This window comes from Rhinopithecus bieti, unplaced genomic scaffold (assembly GCF_001698545.2).
Source record: "Rhinopithecus bieti isolate Rb0 unplaced genomic scaffold, ASM169854v2 scaffold_47952, whole genome shotgun sequence".
Taxonomy (NCBI): domain Eukaryota; kingdom Metazoa; phylum Chordata; class Mammalia; order Primates; family Cercopithecidae; genus Rhinopithecus; species Rhinopithecus bieti.
The window spans coordinates 1,716,561-1,736,496 of record NW_016820098.1 but is presented as its reverse complement, the minus strand read 5'-3'; the positions used below and the strand labels follow the sequence as shown (position 1 = coordinate 1,736,496).

Below are 19,936 nucleotides of genomic sequence, written 5' to 3'. Positions count from 1 at the left end.
TAGCTGGACAAGTTTCTTAACCTCTTCTTCATTGTTAAAATGGAAATGATAATACTACCTCCCTCGTGGGATTGTTATGAGGATTAAATGAGACAAGAGAGATCTGAAACTCTGCCTGGCCCCTGGTATATACCAAGTCCACAGTTAAATTAGCCTTTGTTACTGAAGCATTGTTTGGGTAGAAATCCTCAGATTTTGGATTTCTCAAATACTCCTTTCCTACTGTCCAAAAGGCAGAATGTTATTTTTGCTCATTGTTCCATTATGTAATATACCACAAATTTGAAATTTCAGAGGAGGCACGGGGCTATGGAAATGGTGCAGGTATCTGCATCTGAAACTCCGAAGTCATGTGGGGAGGTCCTCTCTCCTGAGCCCAGAGGCACAAAGCTGCTCCCAAGAAATGATCTTTACGCCCCACAGTCCAAAGCCCCACATTAAACAAAGTCTCAAGACAAGAAGGCAACGTGACCCTGGCCTCCATGTTTTGTTTTGACTTTTCATTTCAAAATAATATCATTGTGAGGGACCTTATAGTTTTTAACAGTGGAAAGTTATATAGACAGAAAAAATGCTCAGTGAGTAGAAAAGGAAAAAACCTTAACTTTTAAGAAAACGTGATTAATCAAGAGATATTATGCTTGACCTGAGGCCATCACTTTGAACTCTGTCACTGGTTGAAAATGGCTTCCCATAAACACAAACATAGTTCCCTACTCATTACTGTGAGGAACTCAAGACCAGCTTGGCCAACATGGTGAAACCTCGTCTCTACCAAAAAAATTAGCTGAGTGTGTTGGCATGCGCTGTAGTCCCAGCTACTTAAGAGGCTGAGGCAAGAGAATCACTTGAACACGGGAGGTGGAGTTTGCAGTGAGCTGAGATTGTGCCACCACACTCCAGACTGGGTGACAGAGTGACTGTGTCTCAAAAAAACAAAAACAAAAACAAAGATGCCATCCCAGAACTCCACCCATGATCTTCAGAATCAGATTCTATAGGGGTAGGCCCAGGAATTAGCACTGGTAACAAGCTTCTGGTTGAATTGAAGCACATTAATGTGAGAGCCACTAGCTGGTGTGTACCTTGGCTGGGAACTGGTATTAGAGTCTGATTCTGCCCTAAGGTCCTACATGCAGTATTCACTTAGGATGGTAATAAGTCACCTTATGACACTCTTTTGGTTGCACATTCTGCAAAGGTAGTTTTAAACCAAGACATGGCCCTATAGACTATTATTTCATAACCCCATTCCAGCGGATTTTAGGAATTGGCCTGGGTCTAGGCTATCACCTTCATCAAGGGCTTGGGAAGAGCAAATGCTCTCTGTTGAGAAAGGAACTCATAGTCTTCCAGGGCCAGCAGAATTCACAACTCCAAATGTAAAAGTATGCCTTGTGTGAGTCTTGCAATTGTTTTGGAAATAGAAACACCTGCTTCATATCAATATTCACATTGTTTTGCTCTCTTCCTGAACTAATTATTGAAAGGTTGATTGTGCCTCAACTTCCTTATCAATAAAATGAAGTCATCAACAGCATTCAATGAGTTTAACACACATATTCAATAGATATTAGCTGAGTAGATGATGGCAATGATGTTGATGATGCAGCTATTTCCACATTAGGGATATTTGAATTGCTTTCTATTGGAGAACCTGCTCTTATTGCTCCTGTTGAACACCCAACTCCCTATCCTCAGCCAGGCATTATTTAAGTGTAGAAGAAAGTCTGAACTGGAGAATAAAGAGCCAAAAAATATTTTTTTTTGGCAATTGGTGGTGAAATGTGGATTTGTCATCTTGATAGAATAGTGTTGCCACCTTCCTTCCAAGGAACTTAGGGTTGAGTCAGAAGGTGTCACATCAGGCAGATTTGTTGAACAGTTTGGCGATGGTGATAGTGTTCCTACAGCCTACACGGGTTTCCTGGAGTCTGTAATTTAAGCCACTTGATAGGATGGAGTTCTGTTATTTAAAAAATTGGGCTGTTCTTACACTCAGCAGACATTATGTTCTTCCTTGAGATAATATTTTTGAGTTTGCCTTCATTAAAGAAGTCTCCAGGCCGGGCGCGGTGGCTCACGCCTGTAATCCCAGCACTTTGGGAGGCTGAGGCAGGCGGATCACCTGAGGTCAGGAGTTTGAGACCAGCCTGGACAATATGGAGAAACCCCGTCTCTACTAAAAATACAAAATTATCCAGGTGTGGTGGTGCATGCCTGTAATGCCAGCAACTCGGGAGGCTGAGGCAGGAGAATCACTTGAACCTGGGAGGCAGAGGTTGCAGTAAGCCAAGATCGTGCCACTGTACTCCAACCTGGGCAACAAGAGCGAAACTCCATCTAAAAAAAGAAAAAGAAAAAGAAGTCTCCATGTAAGAGTGAGGTCAGGACACTGCCAGTAAGTGCAAGTGCAGCAGCATGAGAGGAGAGGGTAGACTGGGGAACTTGACTGACTCGATTCAAATCATGACTGTAGTCTTGAGTATGTCCATTTTTGAATATTTGGTTTCCTTCCTTGCAACATGTGAAAAATGCCTACCATGTTTTGTTTTGTTTGTACTACCCTTGACCTCTTACTGTTTTGGAAAGAACTCTTGACTACAACAAAGAGGAATGTAATTATGGTTTAATCTGTGCCAAGTTGAGTCACCTTTCTGTATTATTCTTCTTATTCAGTAGTCCTAAACCCCCAGACCCTCATTTCGTGTGCCAGAAAATCATTATCTATACAGATCTATACACCCAGATAGAACAAGAAAAGAAGTTATCTATCAGCCAGATGTTACTAAATATTCCCATACTTGGTATCATTTGTAGAATATAGACTATTTTTCTTTTCATTTGCATGTTTAGTATTACATCAATCAAACCATCCATATAACTTTGATGATTTAATTTGGCTTCTTTATTGTTATAATTAGGTTTTAAACTGCTTTTTAAAGACAAAGAATTTGGTGGTGGTGATGGTGGTAGTGAGATGAGTTTCCAATTCTTTTTTTTCTGCATTTCTAGTGATTTTTACCTAGTAATCTTGCAAATAAAGCATCTCTGGCCACTACCTTCTGGCTAATCCCCAAAGCCAGCAGGGCCACTCATACCTCAGGGCCTTTGCACTTGCTGTTCCTTCTGCCAGAAATGCCCTTCCTCCATATGGACAAGGCTCACTTCCTCCAGGCCACTGCTCACATGTTGCTTTATCAGATGGCCCTTTCCAGCACACCTATGTAAATAGCATCTTCATCACTCTCTGTCATTCATAACACTTATCACCACTTGACATAGTTATATTTGTTCCATGTTTATTGTTTCTCTCTTCCCCAGTTGAATGTCAAGTTCATGAGATCAGGGGCTGTGTTTCTTTTCTGTGGTGTACTCCCAGAACCTTCAGCATAAGTTGACTGAATTGGGTATCTGCTGTATGTATACCTCTAGACTGAGTGCTGTGGGTGGCATGATATTCACATGCCCTGCTTCATTGGATTCTTACAATATCCCCATGAACATGGCAGGTAAATAGCATCATCACTACCTTACAGATGTAAAAACTGAGGTCCAGAAGGGGTGGTTTTCAAAGGGCTGATAGCTCCACAAATTGATAGAGCCAACTTAAGTCCTCAAGCAATTTTAAGCCCAATTAGGGAGACATTTACAACTGGAAAGTTATCACAAGAAGGATAAACATTCCCAATCACAGCTCACCACATCTAAAGGAAAAGAGATTAGGCAATACTAGGCCATTAGGCAAGAAGTAGTCTGTGTGTTGTTGATCCCATGCAGTCAGAGAGCTAAGCTGGTCAAGTTACTCAACCTCTCTACACTCTAGTGTCATCACTTCTGAAATGAGAATAATAATGAGATAATATTATGAGGATAATAAAATGGGATATAGGATTGGTGTGAGGATAAATGAGTGTGTATACATGGTACTTAGAGTAACACACAGAAATTATAAATGAGTATATACCATGTGTGTGTGTCCATGTGTCTGCATGTGTGTCTGTTAGTGTATTTTATGTGTCTAACACACACACACACACACACACACACATATACACATACAGACAATGACTGTGAGTACTACGAGGTGGAGAGACAGACTGTGTTTCCCCTAAGGCAAAGAGGCTAGAGAAAGGGATAGGGATGTTCTCTCTAGTGAAGCTAGCTGATGTCTACAAAGAAAAAGGTTGCTCATGGCCCTAGTAGCACCCACTTTTTGTCCAACTGTGTCATTCATGGATGGAGGCGATTCATGAATCCTACCTGGTTCTCCTGACAGGTCAAACACAGACACCTAGGAAGCATTTACAAGCAAGAGTCCACTGCTTTTTTGATGTATATCTTAAGCGCCCCCAATGAATGAACAGCGTATCACTCCACATAAAAACAATTAGAAGTAACTGACTTCTAGAGTAGGCAGTTCTGTTGTATGCCTCTAGAGAAGGCTGACTGAATCCTGCATTGGTCCATCACTTCTGCCTATCACATACAGGAGGTTTCTGGGCAAAGAACTTTCCACAAAATAAAAGTCTAAAAATTCTAGATCATCAGGCAACCAATAACACATTGATGAGACATCTCCAAGATCTAGAATCTTCCTGGGTGTCAAGGAAGTCTTTGGGGTTTTTACAAATACTGATAACGCACTTTTATAAAATGCACTTTTAATAAAATGCATGCTCAGTTGAGACAACTTGAAAAACACAAAGAAAAAAACCCAAGCACTCTGAATCACCCTGTTCCGACAGAACGCTCATGTGCCACACGTTTTCATTCACAGAAGGAAGGATTGTTGTGTGGGTGATGTCATCCAGCCCCTGGGGAGAAGGAATTTTCTGCCACCCCTGACAGACGGCCAGCTTCCTCTGCATGATGATATCCTGCCTGGTCTCACTTTCCAGGGTTCTGAATTTGGCAAAGCGCATCTCCCTGACGTGCATGGAGGCAGGGAACACTGTCCCAGGGTGGCACATTTGCAAGCTGCCTTTGATGCTGAGAGTTGCACTGAGAGCAGGACTTTGCCCTCCTGGAGGCAGAGGTTTCACCTTTGCCAGTTGCTTCTTTGTACAGGATGGGGTCTGTGAGTCTTGTCCCCAAGCCATCTCAACATATGCCCATCTTCTCTAGCAGTTCAGAATCTAAAGCCATCTCCCAGGTTGTTCCCTTTCAAATTCTGTCTCTGCCACTTGCTAGCTGAGGGATCCTGTGTGAGTTACTGACTGACAGGAAGCCTCAGTTCTCTAATCTGAGAAACAGAGCTTACAAAAGCACTAATTCCATTCTCATGATGTGAGGACTAAGCAAGTGAATACACGCAAAGCTCCACATGCCTGTGTGCTGGGGACCCAGGGACTCAATAAATGCTAGCTATGGCTGGTGCCACTGCTACCCTAGATTTTATGCCCCTTACCCAGTTCTGACTTGCATCAGTTGATTTGTGAGCTGAGGTGTTCCCTTTCATGCTTCGGGGAGCTGGGAATCAAACCCCCAAAAAGACAAAACCCAAGCATCAGATTCAGTTTTCTTTCAGAACAGGGGGAACTAACAGATATAAGCTGGTTGATGCTGAGTGGGAAAAGTTCCTATTTTATTTTCCATTTTATTTTAAAAGAAGTTCCAAGTAGCACTAACCAAAGTTCAAAGAAACCAACTCTTGAAGGGCAAGGAATCAGAATGGTAGTTAGGTACAAATAACATAGTCTATAGGACTTCCAAGTACGCAACAAGCTCTTATATACAGAAAAATGTTTATCGGGGTGCTTACTTTTTTGTGCCATGGATACCTTTGGCAGTCTGGTGAAATATACAGACCCTTTTCAGAATAATGTTTTAGATGTATAAAATAAAATACATAGGATTATAAAGGAAACTAGTTATATTGATATTTAGTCATCAAAATAATAAAAAAAGCATGCTTATGATATAGAAATACATGTGATCCTTATTCATGCATTAAATATGATCCATGGGTGAGTCTAATAACTACTGTAATTTCAAAGTGATGAATGAATGTAATCAGTATTTTGGAACATCTGCAGGATTCTAATATGACATGAAATATCTGTGATTTCCCTTGTTAAAAAAGACACAGGTACTGCCAATGTTACCTTATGTTCCAGCTTGAAGAAAATGCTACATTCCGGCCAGGCACAGTGGCTCATGCCTGTAATCCCAGCACTTTGGGAGGTTGAGGCAGGTGGCTCACGAGGTCAGGAGATTGAGACCATCCTGGCTAACATGGTGACACCCTGTCTCTACTAAAAACTTAGCCAGATGTGGTGGTGGATACCTGTAGTCCCAGCTACTCGGGAGGCTGAGGCAGGGGAATGATGTGAACCCAGGAGGAGGAGCTTGCAGTGAGCCAAGATCGCACCACTGCACTCCAGCCTGGGTGACAGAGCAAGACTCGTCTCAAAAAAAAAAAAAAAAAAAAAAAAAAAAAAAAATGCTACATTCCAGTTTGAAGTTAGTGAAAATAAGGATGAATGTTTTCCCCCATTCAAGTTCATATATATACTCTTTGGGCATCTGTAGACCTCCAGGTTAAGATCAACCATGCTGAGGAAATGACAGCTCTAGAAATGATGTGGAAGCAGGTTGCCCTTCAAGGATTTTTTCTAGTCACCAGCTCTGTTAACTGGGTCATTCTAGAATCCCAGGGAATGGGGAAGGCAGTGAGCTGACTCCTGAGAATTGGCTACATCTAGGTCCCTCTTCCTTCATCCCTTCAGCAAAGCTTCGCTCAGAGCTCTCTGGGTGCAGAACCAGCTCCCCTTGACAATTCCCTTTTAATTTGCATGTGCAAGTATGGCCACCAGGAGACATTGACAAACAGTGCAGATGCCAGGCATGGGAGGAAGAGAGAAAGCAAGCATAAATTCTTCCAAACGGCATTTTGGGGGAGGCGTGATGAAAGCTATGTCAACCGTACATTATTGAGTGTCTCACCAGATTTGAAAACAGCATTAACAGCATTAAAATGTTTGAGGAACCTTTCTAGTGTTTGTTTAGACAGATATAATTCTTCTCAAGCAGTCGCTAAAGGAATTTGATATTCTAAAGAGATGGTGAGCTGCTATACAGCCAGGGTTGCATAGAAGTATTTAGAAGAGGTTAAACATTTCTGGAAACTTACAACATTTTTATTTCTAATTTTATTGAATTGTGATTCAGCGTAGCTTATCTTTGTTACCCAATCCATGGGAGAATCTCTTTAGGATATGTAATATTTATAATATTTGTGTGTGTATATCTATATATAAATGTGTGTGTAGAGGTGTGTGTATATTATATAAAGTATAATGATTATCCAACTGTTTTTACCTATCCGTCTACTAGATTTGTTCAATTCTTAAAAGGTCTATTGAAATCTCTCACTATAATTGCATTGTTTCAAGGTTTTCAAGTGAATCTCCCATAATAATTGTACTTTCATTTTGCAAAAGCAAAGCACTTAAGCAAAAATTATTACATCTGTAATAATTACCTATAATAATTTTTGCTTAAGTGCCCTGTTATCGGATGCATAAAGTTTTATGATTGCTGTAGCTTCTCCATCAATTGTGCTTTTAATCATTATATCATATATCATATCCATTCATATCCATATATCATATCATTATATCACATCCATTCTTAACCTCGTCAACCTTAAATTATACCTTGTCACTCCTCTTTTGCTTCTGTTTGCATTTGATTGGTGTGGTCACTCATCAGTCATCCTTCACTCACCACACTGTCTTCAATGCTTTTCTTTTAAACACCATACAACTGAGCTTCTTTCTTTCTCTTTCTCTTTATTTATTTATTTATTTATTTTCTTTTACACTCACTCAGACACTCTAGCTTTTACTGGAAGAATGAAGTTTATTCTCATTTGGTATAATAAGTGATACACTTGATTTTTCTTCCATCTTTTTGTTTATTGTTTATTTCACGTTGTAGCTTCTTCTTACTTTCTCTTTAGTTTTGCAGTCAGATTCTAAGTTGTTGTATTTCAACGTTTAAATTTGAAAGTTATTATTTACTTTTCCTAAATTTTCCAAATTCCTAAAGTAATTCTTTGCTACTATTTGAAAATAAACTTTCAACTATTTTCTCCACCAGTGCCCTCCAGCTCCGCTCCTCCCTCTGTGAGATGAGACCTTAGGTCTGTATTTTCTCCCTTGCCTTCCCTCCTTTTGCTAAAATGAGCCAGTTGAAATGCCTGCTCTCTCCCCATCAACTTCCAGCTTCTAGATTTTGCAAAAATAGCTTAGTGCTTTATTTCTAGAAAACGATTAGATTTTCCTTTGTATTATGTCCTCTTTTAACTTCAAGAATCCTTATTTAGCACTTACACTTCATGTTTCCAGTCCACGTAACCCTAGCTTGTCCAACCCATGGCCTACAAGCTGCATGTGGCCTAAGGTAGCTTTGAATATGGCCCAACAGAAATTTGTAAACTTTCTTAAAACATTATGAATTTTTTTTTTTGCTTTTTTTTTTTTTTTTTTTAAGCCCATCAGCTATCATTAGTGTTAGTGTATTTTATGTGTGGCCCAAGACAATTCTTCTTTCAGTGTAGCACAGGGAAGCCAAACGATTGGACACCCCTGCTATGTATACTCAAGTTTACAGCGTGACACTGGTGGCTTTTTTACTTTTCCCTTTCCCCAGTTTGATGTCTCCATTTGGATGCATTTTCTATTTGGATGGAGCTCTTTTGTGAGTCTAGTGGTCCCTTGAGGTCCTCGGGAGGATTGGTTCCAGGATACCTCCTCCAAACCCAAATCCACAGATGCTCAAGTCCCTCATGTAAAATGGCATAGATATTTGCCTGTAACACACACACATCCTCCCATGTACTTTAAATAATCTCTAGATTACTTATAATACGTAATACATTGTAAAGGCCATGCAAATAATTGTTACACTGTATTGTTTTGATTCATATTACTTTTTGCCACTGTACTTTTATTTTTCATATTTTTTCTAGTATTTTCAATCCATAGCTGATTGAATCCAAGAATGCAGAACCTGGAGATACTGAGGGCCAACTGTATTTTTTCAAGTGGGATATTTGGGTGAAATACACTGCTCTTTCACCCTGATAAGTGAGAGATAGCTTGTTGGTGTCTGGAATTTATGGAGTGAAATACTTTTTCCCTGCAGTCTGTAAGAGTTCCTGTCCACTGTCGTTTGGTTTCTAGTGTTGAGATGAGAAGACTGAAGCCAGGCTTATCCTTTTTTGGGGTAACTTGCTCTTTTTGTCTGGGAAGTTCCAGGATGTTTTCATCTTTCTTCTTTTCTATCATAATTTCCATCTATGCTCTATCCTTTTGCTTTGCACTTTGAAATTGTTTTTGACTTGATTTTTCCTGACACTATTAAGTTTGCTAAATTGACCACCTATCCTTTTATTCATTTGCTCAACTTAAAAAAATGTTTAGATCAATAATCATATTTGTATATCAGAATTTCGCATGTGTGTGCTCCACAAGTGTTCTGTTTTTCTTAAGTGCTCTTTTATGTTCTGTTCAAATGGATGCCTCCAACAGAAGTTCTGCCAATTTTCTTTGCAGTCCAAAGGCCCCCACTGGATGTGTCGTTTTTCATCCTTGGCTCGTTTGGCTCAGGTGTGGCTGTGAGAGAATCTCATCAGTGGTGGATTAGTGATGTCTGTCAGGCCCGCTGCTCGGTCATAGTCTCTTTTTGCTCTCCCAGCTCTCTGCTCACCTGTTCCGTGCCTTTGGGCCTTATTAGGGGATGGGGAGTTCTTCCTGTGGGGTGAGATAGTTGGAAGGGTGAGAATCTGTGATTCTCTGTAGAGTGAACTCTTCTTAGGATCCACATTTCAAACTTTACCTTTCTCAGCTGCCTGTGAGCCCCACCAGCTGCTGGGCTCAGAAGGGGCAGACAGATTTGATTTGGGAGCAGAGAGGGTACGAAAGACATTTAGGGCAGGGCTTTCCCGAATCCATCTGTAAACTATTACTACTTTATTTTTATAAAAGTGAAACACAATGATTGTAAAATAAATAGAATAGAATTTTCAAAATAAAAGTAAAAGGGTCTCCTTGTTTCTGTCCATTCTTCAGTGGTAGTCCCTGTTAATATGTTGGTGGGTCCTTCAAATATTCTGTATACTTACAGAATATATATATATATTCTGTATATAAATACAAGTGGGATCACACTATAAACACAGTTTTGCAACTTGGTATTTTCTCCTCAATATGTTAAGAATATTTTTGTTAATGTGAATTCATATAGGCTTCCCACATTTCTTTTGATGACTGCATGAGTTTTAAGTGTAAATGATTAAAATGTGTTTAATGGATGTTTGTTATATGCAGTTTTCTCTATTCTAAACAGTGATGCTTTGAAAATCTTTGTGTACATCTGAATGTATTTCTGTAGACCTGATTACTAGATATGGAATATGTGGGTCAAAGGATATATGCATTTTAAATTTTAATAGCTTCTGCCAAATTTCTTTCCAAGAGGTTGAGCATGTTATTCTTGCATGTGAGAGTAACATCTGAGAGAACTGCTGTTTCTCATAGTCTGGCTGATGCTGTATTATCAAGTTTTAGTTGTTTGTTAGTTTGAAAAATAGGCTGGGCACGGTGGCTCATGCCTGTAATCCCAGGACTTTGGGAGGCCGAGGTGGGTGGATCACAAGGTCAGGAGTTCAAGACCATTCTGGTCAACATGGTGAAACCCCGTCTCTACTGAAAATACAAAAATGAGCTGGGTGTGGTGGTGTGCACCTGTAGGTCCAGCTACTCCAGAGGCTGAGGCGGGAGAATCACTTGAACCTGGGAGGCAGAGGTTGCAGTGAGCTGAGATCACACCACTGCACTCCAGCCTGGGCACCAGAACAAGATTCCATCTCAACAAAATAAATAAATAAATAAAAATAAATAAAAGTAGTATCCCACTTTGCTTTAATTTGAAAATTTTAAATTATGACTGTGTGGTACACTTTTTTATATGCTCACTGTCCAATTACTTTTCTTCTATGAATTGCTTCTTCAGGTTTTTTCTTCCTTTGTTCATTGAATTGCTGATCTTTTTTTTTGATTTGCAGTTCTTTTTAACTTAAGGAAGTTAGTTCCATGTCTGTCATTTGTGTTGCAAAATGTTTCCCAGTGTGGTTTTGTCTTCAGCATTTTAGGTTTTTTTTTTTTTTTTTTTTTTTCCTGTACTGCATTTTAAAGTTGTGTTGTTTTATTAACCTTTTGACCTTTTCTTCAGGTTTCATGTCTTGTTTAGAAAGATCTTCCTTACTTTAAGATGACAGCTATCCAAAAACTTAACTCATGGTTTCTTCCTCTACTTTTATGGTTTCATCTTTCACACGTAAATCTTTGATCTGTATCAAATGTATTTTGGTGTAAGGAGTAGAGAAGGAATCCAATGTAACTTGTTAAATTTTTTCTAGTTGGCTATTTCATCCAACATCATAGTTACAGTCCATCTTTTTCTGACTGACTTGGAATGCCACTTTTATCATAGATTGAATTCCCACGAGGCTGAATTTTTTGTTGAATGATTTAAAGTCTATCCAAAGGGAGAGGCTCATAAATGAGTGTTTTGAGAGTTTGACTCATGAGTGAAGAGCACTCTATTCCTGGGAAAATGGCCAAGGGAGTGAAATTGGAACTTTCCCCCTTGCTTCCAGTTGGGCGTCCTTCTGTGCTCATCTGCCTTCTTGTTATTGATATTTCAGATATCTGAGAAATATGGGCTGCCTGTGGAGAAGATAGCAAAGCTTTACAAGAAAAGCAAAAAAGGGTAAGAAAGAAACTGAACTTAAATTGACTTTCAAATCAGATAAGTCCACATGATGCCTTAAAAATAAAATGATGCCTGTCTTTTGTTAGGTCTGTTGCCTACTTTTCATAAAAATTGTGTCCTTCTTCCAGAGAATTGCAGAGCAGATTGGGTTTGGAAGATCTTTAGGGAGAGAGGGAAGGAGGGAGGCAGTGCATTGGCACTATGTCAGCTGAGATGCCCTATTGCAATGACAAGATGGGCAGGAAGACCACAGAGGTCTGGAGGTGCTGAGGACACTGGGGAGAACGCCTAAGTTACCTTTGCGCAGGGAGTGGAGTTTGTAGGGAATCATGTATGGCCCTTGGGGTTGGTTTCTGGGTGGCATACTAGGAACAAAAAATGGTTTGGAACATAGGGGATTCTTCTAAGGTAATTATCAAGAAAATGTTCTCAAATGATCATTGGATCTGTGTGTTCTCTTTGTTAAGAACAATAGGTCATATTTACTGGATGTTCAGTAGGTTCGTGGTCCCTTCCTAAGTACTTTACATGTATTTCTCTATTTAATTCTCACCACTCTATGAGGTGGAATCTCTTATCTCTGATTTATTGATGAGGAAAGCAGCCAGAGGGGCTTGAGCATCTCACCCAAGGTCTCATGTTCAGTAGGTAGAGCACAGATTTGAACCCAAGTCTGTGTCCTCAAAGCTCAAGTGCTTAGCTCCCATGTTCTGCCATCTGACTTTCTGTGTGGGCTTCCTATGTGTAAGGGTCTAAGAGTAGGGACCACAGGAGCTAACGTAAGTGCCAGGAGAGGGTATCTGTTGACTCAGCTTCTGGGGTATTTTCCTACAAAAAGCAGAAGATGAGTCTTTCAACTCTTCTCTGGATCACTTTCATAAAGGAAATTGGATTATCTGGGAAGCTGAGGCTCTCTGAGTGATGAGTCCTGTTGGTTGATTGGAGGATCCGACAGGAAACCCTTTCCACCTGAGCTCTTGTTGGAAGATTCACTAAAATGCACATTATACTTCTTGCCAAGGTCAGTGTAGTAGGCTGGGTGTACTCCTCTGACAGTGATATTTGAGTGGTGTCTCACAGTCTTATTGCCGAGCAGAAATTCTCAGTGCAGTGGTACATGCTGATGATAACATTTTGCTTTCATCAAGCTCTTGTCAGGTGTTGTGCTAAATGTTTTTATCCTATAAACAATCCTTTAAAGCTGGGTGACTGTTCTTATTTTTACAGAAGAATAAACTGAGGCTCTGAAAGGCTAAACAGCTTGCCTGCTGACACATAACTGTAAAATGATAGAATCAGTGGTTCATTCTCAAACTAGCATCCGTCTGACTTCAAATCATGAAATTGGCTTAAAGAAATTATGGAAGTCTTTGGAAGCTGTTGGCTTTCTTAAAACTCTACCAGGGATGGTTAGCTAAGGAATAGGTCATAGGTGGTAAAGTACAAGTGTCAGAATGAGGTAAAGCTAATTTCAAAATCAAGCTCAGCCATGCACTAACTGAATGAACTTGGGGAAACAATTTAACCTTGCTGAGCTCAGTTTTCTCATCTGCAAAACGGCGATGCTGACACCTACCTTCACAGTCGCCGTGAGAACTAAATACAAGGTCAACATGCTCAAAAAAGGGTAGCTGCAATTCTTGCTTATTTTCCTCTTCCTCCTAAAAGTAGAGGCAATGCCTTTTTAAAAATGCATCTTCGAGAGGCAATATGGGTTGATGAGAAAGAGTCAGGGGGGCCTAATAATGTAGGTCCTGGCCCTGGTAATCACTAACTCTGTCATTCTGGGCTTTCTAACTTCCCTGGGCCTCAGTTTACTCATCTATAAAGCAAGCAGGTTGGGTTGAAAGTTAGTTCTGAGAAATTGAGGCTTTGCTTTCCTCAAACTAGTTTTTGGGGAAAGAAAACTGAATGAGGGTCTTTCCCTGCCTTGTGTCCTCTCTCCTCCACTCCTCCCAGCCTCACCGCCAAAGAATGGCTGCGAGAACCCCCAGCCTGGAGCCCCCCTTCCCCGGGCACACTGTTCACCGCGTCTTTGTTTTCACACCCCTCCCCTCTCCATGGCAGCATCTTGGTGAACATGGATGACAACATCATCGAGCACTACTCGAACGAGGACACCTTCATCCTCAATATGGAGAGCATGGTGGAGGGCTTCAAGGTCACGCTCATGGAAATCTAGACCTGGGTTTGGCATCCGCTTTGGCTGGAGCTCTCAGTGCGTTCCTCCCTGGGAGAGACAGAAGCCCCGGCCCCAGAACCCGGAGACCCATCTCCCCCATCTCACAACTGCTGTTACAAGACTGTGCTGGGGAGTGGGGCAAGGGACAGGCTCCACTGTCGGTGTGCTTGGCCCGTCCACTGGCACCTACCACGGAGCTAAATCCTGAGCCCCTCAGGAAAGTGCCTTAGGCCTGTCGGATTCCTATTTATTGTCCACCTTTTCCTGGAGTCCGAGTCCAGGCCTTCCAGGACTCTGCACGTCACTGCTAGCTCCAGATGAGACCGTCCAGCATTCCCCCTTCAAGAGAAACACTCATCCCGAACAGCCTAAAAAATTCCCATCCCTTCTTTCTCACCCCTCCACATCTCCCGAGTGGCTGGACGAAATGAGCTACTTCTGGGTGCAGTAGTCATAGGTGGGGCGAGAGGTGGATGCCCACTTTCTGGTCAGACACCTTCTGGTTGCTCTGGGGAAGGTCATCTTGCTAAATACCTCCAGGGTTCCCAGCAAGTGGCCACCAGGCCTTGTACAGGAAGACCATCGGCCATCGTGTAATTAGTAAGTAACACATAAAGTCTGCCTGTCTGCATTGTACATAGTGTTTATAATATTGTAATAATATATTTTACCTGTGGTATGTGGGCATGTTTACTGCCACTGGCCTAGAGGAGACACAGACCTGGAGACCGTTTTAACAGGGGTTTTTGCCTCTGTGCCTGTTCAGGAGACATGCGGGGCTAGGGAGAGGGCCTTTGGGATGTTAAGGTGACTGCAGCTGATGCCGAGATGGACTCTGCAGTGGGCATACCTGGGGGCTCGTTTCCTGTCCCCAGAGGAAGCCCCCCTCCCTCTCCACGGGCACGGCTCTCCTTCGAGGCCACCACGTTTATCTCACAATGATGTGTTTTCCTTGACTCTCCCTTTGAGCTGTCTCGTGGGAAAGGCCAGCCTGTCTGAGACCCCAGCTCCTTCTCCAGCTTTGGCTGTGGGCACAGCCTGAGCTTTCTGGAGAGCCTCTGCAGGGGTTTGCCATCAGGGCCCTGTGACTGGGCCTGCTGCAGAGCTCCTTGGCTATCATGAGAATCCTGGACACTGTGCCGTGCCTCCCAGTTTACAAGCCCTTCATCTCAAGTGGCCCTTTAAAAGGCCTGCTGCCGAAACCCCCGAGTCGGCCGGCTGGGGCTTCCTCCTGGGCCACCAGATGGAAAGGGGAGATTGTTTGCCTCACTCCTGCATGCTGGGTTTTAAGGAAGTGAGTGAGAAAGAATGTGCCAAGAGACCTGGCTCCCGTGAAAACAGCCTCAGGAGGCAAACTGGGAGAGAGAAGCTGTGGTCTCCTGCTACATGCCCTGGGAGCTGGAAGAGAAAAACACTCCCCTAAACAGTCACAAAATGATGAACCATCATGGGCCGCTGTTCTCTTTGAGGGGACAGGTTTAGGGGTTTGCGTTCGCCCCTGTGGCCTGAAGCACTAGCTTTTCGGTAGTTAGACACATCCTGCACCCAAGGCCCTGGGTCTAGGACAGGTTCTCTACAACGGCCCAGATTTGTTTGTAAAGCACTTTGACTCTTACCTGGAGGCCCCCTCTCTCAGGGCTTCCTGCGCTCCCACCTCATCTGCCCCTGAGATGCAGAGCAGGATGGAGGGGCTGCTTCTAGCTCAGCTGTTTCTCCTTGAGGTTGCGGAGGAATTGAATGGGACAGAGAGCAGGTGCTGTGCCCAAGAAGATCTCGGAGTGGCAGTGAGGGGTCACCTTTCTGTGTGTCCTCTGGGCGTGTTAACCCTTCCTGTGGTGCCAAAGGTTTGCATCGTGAATCCAGCTGTGCTCCAGTGTGTCCCCTCCTCCTCCACTCTGACTGCCACGCCCTGGACCAGCATCTTGGGGACCCTCCAGGGTACTAATGGGGCTCTATTCTGAGATGGACAAATTCAGTGTTGGAAATACATGTCGTACTATGCACTTCCCATGCTCCTAGGGTTAGGAATAGTTTCGAACACGATTGGCAGACATAACGGCAAATACTCGGGCTGGGGCATAGGACTCCAGAGTAGGAAAAAGACAAAGATTTGGCAGCCTGACACAGGCAACCTACCCCTCTCCCTCCAGCCTCTTTGTGAAACTGTTTGCCAGTCCTGCCCTAAGGCAGAAGATGAATTGGAGATGCTCTGCATGTTTCCTAAGTCCTTGAGCAATCATGGTGGTGACAATTGCCACAACAAGGGATTTGAGGCCAGTGCCACCAGGGGGTGGTGCCGAGTGCCACATCCCTTTCGATCTGTTCCCCTCTGCGTCTTCGGAGCACACCAGCTTGCCTTTGATGTGTGCGCTGTGTATGTTAGCTGAACTTTGACGAGCAAAATTTCCCGAGCAAAACACTCCAAAGACATAGGAAAACTTGCCGCCTCTTCTTTTTTGTCCCTTAAATTAATCAAACTCAAATAAATAAGCTTAAACAAATCCGTGGAAGATCATGGACCTGTGAAATGAGCATTTTTCTTTTCTTTCTTTCTTTTTTTTTTAAAACAAAGTCTGAACTGAACAGAACAAGAGTTTTTCCTCATACATCTCCAAATTGTTTAGACTTTATGAGTGTTTAGAAGTTGAGACCAACAGAAAAATGCAGTCAGATGTCATCTTGGAATTGGTTTCTAAAAGAGTAAGGCATGTCCCTGCCCAGAAACTTAGGAAGCGTGAAGTGAATCAAATGTTTATTTTCCTTCTTATTTAAAATCATGAAAACGCAACAGAAATAGAGGGTTTGTGCCAAATGCTATGAACGACCCTTTCTTAAAGACAAGCAAGGGAGAATGATATATGTACAATTTACTCTCATGTTTTTAAAAAAAGGTAAATGTAACTTAATAGTTTTGTAAATGGGAGAGGGGGAATCTATCAACTATAAATACAGTTATTTTATTTTTTGTACATTTTTAAGAAGAAAAAATAAATATTCATAACATAAGAGTAAAACAACAGTGTCTGGTGCTTTCTGCGTGGCCAGTATTGGGGATTTTTACCTGGTTGGATAGAGGTTTCTGTGTGATGTGGGAAAATTCTAGCTGCCCACCCTGCCTTCAGGTCCTGGGCTTCAACAGAGCAGGGATTTCCTGGTAAAGTTACTTTGCTGTACTTCACCCCAGTGTTAAATGTGAAGAGGACTGAAGAACTTCCAAGGCTTCTGTGTGACCACGGCAGGCTCCCCAGGGTGGTTATTCTTGGCCAGTCCCTTGGGGCAGGGAGTTGGTTCTGTTCACTTGCTTCTGCCCATCCTCTCTCCCAGGCACACTTGCTCGCCCTTGAATTTCCACAAAAGCTTTCTGCTTCCTTAGTTCACCTGCACCAACCTCCGCATGGAGGCTGAAACCATGTGGCTCAAACTCCAGTTTCCTCACAGTCTCTTGCCCTGGAACCCACAGGCTCCTTAGGATCTGTTGGAGCACCTGTATGTGAACACCTGTATGCACTATCCCGGTATCTGCTGGGGTTTCCTTGGTGGGCACCACTCTGTGGAGCTGCCCACACTTCTTTAACCGCTGTCCATGATTATCTCCTGAGAGCAGCTCTGTTCCAAACAAGCAGCATTTCTACATTCTTCTACATCTTCCCATCTCTGTCTATCTATGTCCACAGCTTTCAAATCCTGGCTAAACATTTGCCTTTAGGAAGCCTCTCTTGACCGACTTCAACTCCAGCGGCATCTCCAGTGGCCTCCATTCCTAGACCAGGGGCTGGGAGGGAAGGGGCTGGAGGGAGCGCTCACTGCAGAGCCTTCTGGAGAGATCCTGGGATTAGAAATGGGCCCCAAGGAGTGTTGTCATGACTGTGTTCCACAGCCTTATTAGGAGGTCTTGGTGCTCTCCCCAGCTGCCCAAGTAGGTCCAGCTGAGGGCACGAGTTGGTCTCCACATCTCCCGAGACAGCCTCCCCCTTGGCCTGTGGCAGCCACGGTCCTGCTGTTAGGTGCTCGCCATGTGTGCCACCCAGCTTCCTGGAATGAGATGCTGGTTGGATAGGCGATGATGGCTAATTGTCATTGTCGTGAAGTCTAGTACCAGCTCTTGCCTTCCACTGTCTACACTGATTCAGTTCAATTACTCTGGACCTGATGTTTTGCCATGTGCTGGAGAGAGAGGCAAGTTAGACATAGTCTGCCCTCATAGGAGGCAGGGTGCAAAAGGATAGTTATCTGGTGTCTATCAGCACAATGACAAACATTTGCCCTGGGAGAGTCAGGGCTGTCATCTCCCTAGTCCTAAGACACACAGACCCCTCTTATCCTTAGACATTCTGGATGCGATGAGAAGTCACCACCATGATCCTCACTTTGGGAAGGCTGCCGACCCGAGGGTTGGAGCTCTTTGTTTCTGGGGGGTCAATGGGAAGGTTAAGGGCAAGGTCGCCGTGTCACTTGAGGTCCTCCAAGATGTAGATGACATGATGGGATTAGAAGTTTAGCAGATTTATTGGAGGAAGTCCATGTGGGAAAAGTCTCAGACCATAGCACAGTTCCCAGAAAGTCTCAGCCAGGTCAGTGGGGAGCCCCAGGCAATGGTCACCCACAGGAGGAGTCCCACTCTGGGCAAGAAGTTAAAATGTCAGCCATTTCCTGGAATAGTGTTAGAAAAGAAGTCATGAAACAAGACTGGGATGCTCTCAGAGCAATCATTGTGTGCATCCCCAAGGGTGTACGGGACCATGCATTTTACATTAGCACCCAGTACCACAAGTGCCCAGGACCTGTCTAAGTCCTGGACATGTGGTCAGCATTCAACTGTAGAGAATCCTGCTTGAAATGAATAGATCATTGGTGATACCCTCAGCCTGAACATTTTTCCCTATGCAATCATCTGTTCCAGGTGGATTTGACTGATATTCTACTGACTTAGAAAACATAAGACTCAATGTTTTTTTCTCTGTTTCTTCGGCCACCTCCAAACCAGAATTTTTCGGGAAAGCATTCACCATGCTTCTGGCAAAGACAAGCCAGGCAAGAGAAGGAGGTCCAGTCCTTCAAAGGCAGCTCTTGTGCTCTCCTTTCTACCTTGACTGAGAGAACACTTGGACTCTTCCTCAGCTGGTGGGTACCAAATTAGGATGTGTGGGGACTCAGTTGGGTTGGGGCAGCAGGAAAATGCCCTGAAAATAGGAGCCTCGGGTTTGGAAATTTGCTGGAAATTCCCAGGTTGCTGGTAGGCAGGCTTCTGATGAGACTGGAGACATCCAGCCACCTTCTCAGGATCAGACTTGTGTTATTCATGCTCAGGACTCATGGTGTCAGGGCCATCACTGGTCCATAGCGGCCGACTGTGTGCAGTAGGAAAAGATTCCCTCGAGGGCAACTCTACCACCCCCCACAAGGTCTAGTTGGCCCATGAGGCTCTCCCTTGGCTAACACTCAAGTTAGCAAGTTGGCAGCTCCTTTTCTCTACATTAACAGCCTCCTGTGCTGGAGGCAAGGCCAATGACAGCAACAACAGCCAACACCGTGATCGGAACTGGTTTTCGGAGTGTAGGCTCTGTCTCATGTCATCTTTTTCACTGAATCTTCACAGGTTGAGAGGGGTGAAGAGATTATTTATTTCCTGAAGCTTACCCAGATTCCACTGAAGGGCAGGTTGCCTCAGTTTCTCCTTTTATTGTACTTAACATTTGGACTATAGTTTGAGGAAGGGGAGGAGATGGGAAGAAAGTGGAGACCATGGAGGGAGGGATGTAAGGAAGCCCATATGAAGATGAAGGATGCCTTGGGACAGAACTCTGGGGTCAGCAGCCTCTTTCATCCCCCACTCACAAACCTTGGTTCCTTGCGTCGCTCTAGGCAGGAAGAACACCTAGGAGGAAGGCAGTATCAGAAGCTAGAGCCTCAATAAGGCACAGATTCAGCTGTGGCAGCAGTTTCGGCCTGAAAATCTCATGTTCCAGACAA

General features: G+C 43.3%; 1 protein-coding gene across 2 annotated transcripts in view; it reads left to right on the top strand.

The window, feature by feature from the left end:
• The window catches only part of GRHL2 (grainyhead like transcription factor 2), a 189,139-nt gene extending 172,159 nt beyond the window's left edge, over positions 1 to 16,980 (top strand). For both annotated transcript variants that reach the window (XM_017859460.1, XM_017859459.1), the window contains exons 15-16: positions 11,717 to 11,781; positions 13,852 to 16,980. In XM_017859460.1, coding sequence (XP_017714949.1) covers positions 11,717 to 11,781; positions 13,852 to 13,966 — 180 coding nt within the window. In that variant the 3' untranslated portion in view covers positions 13,967 to 16,980. The remainder of the gene's footprint in view (positions 1 to 11,716; positions 11,782 to 13,851) is intronic.
• The last annotated feature ends 2,956 nt before the right edge of the window (positions 16,981 to 19,936 follow it).